The sequence below is a fragment of the Pituophis catenifer genome, unplaced genomic scaffold (genome assembly GCF_029215685.1).
Source record: "Pituophis catenifer annectens isolate HBS135680 unplaced genomic scaffold, rPitCat1.0.hap2 SCAF_2, whole genome shotgun sequence".
Taxonomy (NCBI): domain Eukaryota; kingdom Metazoa; phylum Chordata; class Lepidosauria; order Squamata; family Colubridae; genus Pituophis; species Pituophis catenifer.
The window spans coordinates 14,424,887-14,433,500 of record NW_027256882.1 but is presented as its reverse complement, the minus strand read 5'-3'; the positions used below and the strand labels follow the sequence as shown (position 1 = coordinate 14,433,500).

General features: G+C 39.4%; 1 protein-coding gene across 1 annotated transcript; it reads right to left on the bottom strand.

The window, feature by feature from the left end:
* Positions 1–1,877: 1,877 nt before the first annotated feature.
* Positions 1,878–6,699, bottom strand: LOC139309884 (zinc finger protein 93-like). The gene is given in 12 exon segments (XM_070934076.1): positions 1,878–2,058; positions 2,060–2,140; positions 2,142–2,506; positions 2,508–2,607; positions 2,609–2,724; positions 2,726–2,770; positions 2,773–2,858; positions 2,861–2,979; positions 2,981–3,512; positions 4,399–4,525; positions 5,270–5,383; positions 6,373–6,699. Coding segments are annotated over 12 exon segments (2,193 nt in total).
* Positions 6,700–8,614: the final 1,915 nt, after the last annotated feature.

Here is an 8,614-nt window from a genome sequence, read left to right as displayed (position 1 = left end):
AGTCTGACGTGACTCTCCCATCAGACCCAGAGTTGTATTTTTTTTTGTGTTGTTGAGCAGATATTAAAAGAATATGAGCAGCACTGAGTGGCAGACTAACATAAAGGAATGCATTGCATAAAACAACCTCAAAGTACAAGGGATAATGGCAAATAGTGTTTCTTGAAAATATTCCATCCCTAATTCTAGCTAACTTCTGTTGTGAAACTAAGCCTTTATGAAACATCCATAGTTCTTTTATTCATCTATATGCAGCCACCATGTACTCCTCTAATAATTGATCTAATGACATCCTCTTTTGCTATATTATATCGATCAGAGAAAAGATTTTATCCAAAGCAGCTTATGGGTCTTTGAGGTGTCATTAATAAAGACTTTAAAACTTAGATTTACAACAAATGCAGCCAAAATTTGAATGTCTTTATTGGTTATCATTTATTCTGGGTAACTGCATGTCACAACCAACTACCCGCTGTGTTTTATGTCTAAAAGACCATTTCCTTTGGTAGTTTAATTTCTTGTGCTGAGACCAGAGGAATCCCTGCTGTCCACAGTACAAATTCCTTGCCTGGAATTTGGTATAGATTTAAAACTATGAATGCCACAACTCCAATGCAACCTACCAGCTAATCTGCTGTATATAGTGTTATATGTCAAGCCCCAGGCAACATTCTTTAAAGTATGAGTGCCATTATGTTTGGGTATTCACCATGTGTAAATTTGCAGTTTAACATTTGCAGATACTTCATAATTATTGGGATTAAAACAAGTATAGGAATAGAATAGAATAGAATAGAATAGAATAGAATAGAATAGAATAGAATAGAATAGAATAGAATAGAATAGAATAGAATAGCAGAGTTGGAAGGGTCCTTGGAGATCTTCTAGTCCAACCCTCTGCCCAGACAGGAAACCCTACACTTCACACAAACGGTTATCCAACATCTTCTTAAAAATTTCCAGTGTTGGAGCATTCACAACTTCTGCAGGCAAGTTGTTCCACTTATTAATTGTTCTGTCAGGAAATTTCTCCTTAGTTCTAGGAGAAACTTAGTCCTTAGGAGAAACACCCCTTGCTGTTTGAGCAATTAACATTCTTGAAAATAGATTAGGGCATTATAATATTGCTGCATAATAAAATCAAATGCAATAATGTGATTTACTCACCAATTAGTACATATAGCACCAAAAATTAAGACTTTTCTTACTCTGGTTGAAAGTCAGACTTGCAATAGCTAGAAGTTCTGCTTTTTAAGTGGCTAAACACTGAGATGCATGGGCTTGACATATCAGGAAAAGAATAAAATTTGCCACTATCACAAAAAATAAAATTTGCTGATGAAGAATAACTTCCCTCTCCACCAACAAAATCAGTTAATGGAATGTCTTTTCATATTTCAAAAGGAAAGACAGTAGTACAAATAGTTCTCAACTTAGAACCACAATTCAGCCCAGCATTTCCCTTGCTAAGATAGTTAACTGAGTTGCACCTTAGTTTACAATTTTTTATATTGCAGTTGTTAAGCAAATCAATGCAGTTCTTAAGTGAACGTATAGTTGTTAAGCGAATCTGCTTTGTGTCATTGACTGTGTTACTTGGAAGTTTAGAAATGGAGGTCACATTAACACTGGGATCCATCATGAATGCATGCCAGTTGCCAAGTGCCTAAATTTTGATCATGTGATCATGGGGATGCGGCAAAGTTTATAAACGGATCTAAGTAACTTTTTTTCATTTTACAATATTTTCATTTTTTTCATTGCAACTTTGAACAGTCACTAAATGAATGGTTGTAAGTCAAAGCCTACCATGTATAGTGTCTCCATAGTATGGATTCTTTTATGAGAATTAAGTTGTCCTTTCTTAGTATCCGTTTCTACATTCCAGGCATTTGTATGATGTGGATCCTCTGATGGATAGTAAGGGCTCCCTTCTCAATGAATCTCTTTCCACACTTCCCACAGCAATGTTGTTTCTCTCCTGTGTGGATCCTCTCATGGCAATTAAGAGAACTTTTGAAACAAAAGCTCTTTCCACACTCTGTGCATTTATATGATTTCTCCCGTGTGGATTCTTTTATGATAATTAAGTTGTCCTTTCTGAACAAAGCACTTTCTACATTCCAGGCATTCATATGGTTTCTCCCGTGTGGATTCTTTTATGAGAATTAAGTTGTCCTTTCTGAATAAAGCTCTTTCCACACTCCAGGCATTTATATGGTTTATCTCCTGTGTGAATCTTTAAATGTCGAGCCATATAAGAGTTTGTACTGAAGCTTTTTCCACACTCTGTGCATTTATACAGTCCCTCTCCTGAGTGGAGCCTTTGATGAGAATTAAGTAGTCGTTTCTGAGTAAAGCTCTTTCCACACTCTGTGCATTTATAGGGTTTTTCTCCTGTGTGAATCCTTTTATGAGAATTAAGTTTTCCTATTAAATCAAAGGCCTTTCCACAGTCCTCACAACTATATGGTTTCTCAGCCATGTGGCTCCTTTGATGGCAATTAAAGACTACGCTTGCTATGAAAGTATTTTCCACACTCTGTGCATTTATATAGTTTCTCTCCTGTATGGATTCTTTCATGAATAGTAAAATATTCTTTCTGAATATATCCCTGTGTGGATCCTTTGATGGATAGTAAGATTTCTTTTTTCTAAGAATCTCCTTCCACACTCGCTGCAGGAATGTTTTTTCTCCCCTCTGTGGATTCTCCCCTCTGTGGATTCTGTGGTAGTTCAGATAACTTTTCAAGCGGAAGCTCTTTCCACACGCTGCATTTATAGAGTTTCTCCCGTGTGCACCCTTTTATGAGAATTAAGTTGTCCTTTATGAATAAAACTCTTTCCACACTCAATTTATATGGTTTATCCCGTGTGTGAATCCATTGGTGACGAGTAAGAACCTTGTCACAAAAGCTCTTTCCACACTCCAGGCATTTATACGGTCTCTCCCCAATGTGGATCCTTTTATGGATAGTAAAAGAATCTCTTCCCACACTTGTTGTACCTATATTTTTTCTCCCCTCTGTGGATCCTCTCATGGCGATTAATACTACTCCTTAAATGGAAGCTTTTTCCACATTCCAAGCATTTATACGGTTTATCCCCTGTATGAATCCATTGATGATGAGTAAGGACTTTATTGTCAAAAAAGCTCTTTCCATAATCCAGGCATTTGTAAATTCTCTCTCCTGTGTGGATCCTTTGATGGCCGTTAAGACTAGTCTTACTACTAAAGTTATTTCCATACTTTGTGCATATTTTAGCCTTTCTGTTCAGCCTGGAAACCTTCCCCAATTTTACAATGGTATGTGGTTTGTGTTTCCAGAAAAGGTTCTTAGGTAAAATAAGAGAAAAGGAATGAGATGTGGAGATCTTTTCCTCTCCATCTTCTGAGTGGCTTCTTTCTTGTGTTTCTGGATTCCCTTGATGGTCAAACATCACTTCTACTTCATAGTTTAATGTATGCAGCAGCATTGATCTCCCCTGCTTCTCCTTTTCCATCAGATCACCTGCATGGAAAAAAGAAAATTTAAAACTGTGAGGGAAGGGGAGATAACATCTTGTAGGTGGAGGAGAACCGACACACCCATTTTTCCTGTAGGGGATTTTGCCGAAATTGGCAGGTGGATGTCAGGCTTGGACTGTTGGTTTTTTTTTCTAGAAGAAAGAACTGGAGATTGTCCTTATGTACTTTACACAGCCAATTATTTTAAGAGTCAGCAAAACCTGTCATTTCTGCAATCACTTGCAATCAGATAAAAGTTGTGGGTTCCATCATGCTCTGAACCGTAAATGTAGGCTTTATAGTTTATAGAATAGTGGGTGACATATGGAATGAAGAGGTATTTTGGTTGTATTTTAAAAGACAGTGATGAGTTTTAATGTTGAACATACATGTGGGAGATACAAGTGGAAATTTCTTTCATAAACACACACATACACAGACCCATAAGAGGGTGTTTCTGCATTATCTAAATTTCTTTCCTTTTCATATATTTTGTATTGCGTTTGTACATGTTTTTATCTTTTGAGGATAATCCTTAATCAAATTATGTGAAAAAATCCAGCTGTTAAGGAAGGGGCTTCTCCTCTGGAAAACATACCCAACTGCATTGGGTATATGGCATCAGCCATGAATTCAGCTCAGAGATGGGTGAAAATTATTAGCTAGGAAATTCTGATGATATCCAAGAGATTTTTCAGCTGGGAATCACATTTAGACTTTGCTGTTGATTAGACAATCTGGGGCATTTCCCAAATCTAACATGAGCATTTCTAACAAGATTTTAAGGAGAGACGATCACCTTAAGCAACCTGACTGCAAGTAACTTTCCTGTTTACCTCACTGGAAAAACATTCCCCAATTAATGGAACCTGAGCACAGTCGGGCCTTACCCAGGGCAGACATATTCCTAAAAGCATCCAACGTGACTTCTCTACACAAGGTTCTCTGGCCGGAATCCAGTAGTTCCCACTCCTCTTCTGTGAAATCCACAGTGATCTCCTCAAAGGGATCAGAGCCCTAGAATGAGAATGTTCTTTAATAGACAATCCCAGAAAAGACTTGTGCATTTTTCTCTCTTAGTGCACAAAACAGCTTTGCAAGAAACATAATGAGCAGTCTTATAGGAAAGAAACTGCTAACTGATGCTCTAAGCGCACTAAAGATGTGTTTGAATGGCAACAGCACTCCTTGGAGAGCCTCATGCTGGGTTGGAATAAGTCAGCAAGGATTTGGGGAACAGAAGCCACTGGATCATTGACTTCAGGAGAAAAGTCTACATTCTTTACAAAACAGAACACAACTACTACCGTAGGAATTTCTTCTCTACCTTATTTCAAAATGTTAGAAATAATCCTTAAAATCTGAAGGCACTTGAAAAACATTCTTACTGATACAGTCATTTAGTGTTGAATTTGAGGCTTTTTCATGGAAAAATCTGTCCTAAAGGCAAAATATTTCTGAAGCAGTTATGAAATTCCAATAGTTTCAATTCATGCAATTATTTTTTAAAAAATGGCTTCTCACAGTCCTCTGTGAAGTATTAAGATGTATTAAATGAATTATACTGCCAATACAAAGCCGCTCAGGCTGTGAATTTTCTCTTGTTTTATCTCCAAAATTATCTTGAATGAATGAGGCAAATTCGGGGAAGGGGCAACACTGTGTTCAACTACACATAGACTCAGCATCTGACTACACTGCAGAAGCAGCTCATGAAAAGAGGGAGTTTAAACTCTGCTGCTCTCAGAAGAAACCAGTTACCTGCTGTAGTGCCCCAAGTTGGATCCTCCTGAAAAGCAACTCTTGAGAAGGATTGCATTGATTTCCTCTTTCTTGGAGCTCTGCTGAGATCTCTCCTGTGAACAGCTCCTGCATCTGGAAGAGAAGTGTAGTTTATTATCCACTCAAAGGACTGTGTAACCATGTTACTTCTCATGCCTTATCTTTGGAATTCCTCAACCCAAGTCAAAGACAAGTCAGTGAATCTTATTTGAAGGTAGATGCTATTTTGGGGTAAATAGTCTGCCATTTTTATGAAATGCTTCATTGCCTCTATTTCAGTGGTTCTCAACCTGTGGGTCGGGACCCCTTTGGGGGTCGAATGACCCTTTCACAGGGGTCGCCTAAGACCATCAGAAAACACATATTTTCAATGGTCTTAGCAATAATTTTATGGTTGGGGGTCACCACATGAGGAACTGTATTAAAGGGTCACAGCATTAGGAAGGTTGAGAACCACTGCTCTATTTCCTCTTTTCATTGTGATCAGGACTTGCTTATCTTCTCCCTGTTTCAATAGCTGTGGCCTTTCCTCCTTTGCAGATGTAGCTATGCCTGTTCTATTTCTTCCTCCAGGAATCTTTTCCTTTAGATTTAACAACCTGTAATTTGAATGGGAATCTTCCCTTCAATCTTCCCTTCTATTTGTTTTGGCTTCCCCATGCCTCTTGCAGTGTGGAAGCCATCAGCCTGGCAATTCAGGTACAGACCTTGGGATGAATACTGAAGATGGTGATGGTTTTGTCAGGAAGATGCACATCTAGTCTCCTTATGGGAACTGAGATACCTCTTACACAATGATTATCCAGTCTGGCTTTTCACCCATTATCCTAAGGCCATTCACACAGATTCTTTACACCATACCAACATATGTTCCCTAGATATATGTTCCCAGTGACTGTTTATAAATAAGACAACCAGGCAAGTAAGACTTTTAAAGTGAGATTTACTATGTCGTTAATGAGAATGAGTAGTTTGAAGAATATAGGCTGAAATGGAACAAATCTTCATTCATGCATTAAAGCAGAGGTCCCCAAACTTGGCAGCCTTAAGATTTGTGGACTTCAAGTCCCAGAATTCTCCACCCAGCATAGGGCCACCGCCTGGGCGCAGCTCTCCGCCCCGCACTCCCTCAGCCAGCCCGCCAGCTCCGGGGGCAGCAGCTGCTCCAGTACCACCAGGTCCAGCATCTCGGCTTTGCTGCTCCGCTCGGGCCGCAGCCACCCCCGGCACAGCTCGTACAGGCGGCTGCAAAGCGCCCGGGGCCCCTCGGCCCCCTGGGAGCCGCAGCTGCGGAAGCGCCAGCGCTCAGCCTCGGAGCTGCTGGGTTCCTCGCCGGACTCCCCGCAGCAGCCGCTCCCCGCCTGAAGGACCGCTGCTGCTCCCGCCCGCAGAGACCCCCGGGTTTCCATTCGGTCTCCGGCTTCAGCGCAGTCCGAACTGGGGGGAGGGGGGAAACTCCTTCCGAGGCCGCCTTCGGTCACCTGCCGATCCCCCCGACCCTTTCCCGGTTTCGGGGGGGGGGGAGAAGGGGGGCTCCGCTCCCTCAGGGCTTCTGAGGCTGAGAAGAGCAGCTGCAAGTCGCTTCCCGCAGAGGTTCCCCCGGCCTCCCAGAGCCTGGACCACAGAGAGCGCTCCCTCCCAGCGCACTCAAACCTTTTCCCCTGCAACCTAGGGATTTTTTGTCAAGTCTTATGCGCATGCTCGGATCCCTTAGTACCATAAAAAATGGCCTGAACAAAGCAGCCCTTCCTTCTCTCCGAACTTGGTGATCTTGCAGGTGTTTCATTACCGAATCTTGGTAACATCATTAGTGTTACTTAAGAAATGGGGTTTGCTCAGTTTATATTCTAGTCTAGTGGCTTTCCCTCGTCAGTGTGCTGGGAGTTGTCTGGGAGGTTCATGGATTGGGGCTGCTTATTTTTAGCTTTTTTGTCATTCTTCTATTGGCATGTTGTTTACAAAATTGTAAACAATTTTGGAGTAAATCTATGCTGATCTAGGTGAGATGCCTTGGTCTTTTTGTCCCCTTTTTAGATTGTTGATTGTCATATGCAATTTAACCTGGAAGGGAGGTGTAAGCAGTTAGTGCCAGGGTTTGTAGCTAACTGCTTACACCTCCCTTCCAGGTTAAGTTGCAATGTGACAATCAACAATCTAAAAAGGGGACCAAAAGACCAAAACAAGGCCAGGGCAAGGTACTTGTGAGTTTGCTGTTGAAACTAAGAGATGCACCACAAAGGAAAGTAAATCCAACTGCTTTTCTAACTAATCAGACTGAATATATTGCATCAGGGTGGATAAAAATCAATGATTTTTTTAAAAAAATCAAAAAAATCGGATTTTTTTTATTTAAATCAGATTTTTTTTATTTTTATTGAATTTATTTTAATAAAAAACTTTTTGGGGTAAAAATCTATTGTAAGATAGTTTTCTATTTAAGATACATAAATAATTTAGTTTATTCAGCATGAAATGGAGCTTAGTTATGTAGCACAAGGCTGTATATTCTGCAACACTAGGACTATTGGTGAGTCAACAGCGGGTCAAAGGAGTAGCAGAGATGACAGTTGCTCTTTAAAAATTATGATTTAAATCGAGTTGATTTAAATCAAATCTTTTTACTAGTGATTTAAATCATGATTTAAATCGACTCGATTTAAATCAAATCCATCCTGCATTGCATAAAGACAACATCAAAGTGTAAGGAATACAAATGTAATAATAATAAGTAAAGTTTCTTGAAAATATTCCATCCGTACTTGAGATAACTATTCTAATTTATGAAATTCAGCCTTCATGAAAATTCCAGAAAGCGTTCATTAATGTATGTGCAGACTGCATATGCTCTACTAATAAATTATCTAATGACAGCTTATTTTGCAATATTATATTTTCAGAGAAAAGATTTTACCCAAAGCAGCTTATGGCTCTTTAAGGTGTCATTTATAAATAAGGATGTTAGCAGCAAAATTATGAATGTCTTATAATTTACTGTATGCATGCCAGAACCAACCATTCTCCTTGTTTTATAATTATACTTGAAAGAATATTTAACTTGGTAATTTAATTTCTTATGGTGAGACCAGATGAATCTCTGCTATCCACAGCCAAGAAACAGTGCAAATTCATTTTCAGGATTTTGGTAAAGATTAAAAAGTATGACTGCCACAAGTCCACTACAAACTTTGAGCTAGTCTTCTGCATACAGTGTTATATGTCAAGGCCAAGACATTTTATAAATTGCTAATGCTGATATGTTCAACTATTTGCCCTCCAAAACCCTGCATTTTAACATTTCCAAATATTTCCTAATTATCTGGATTA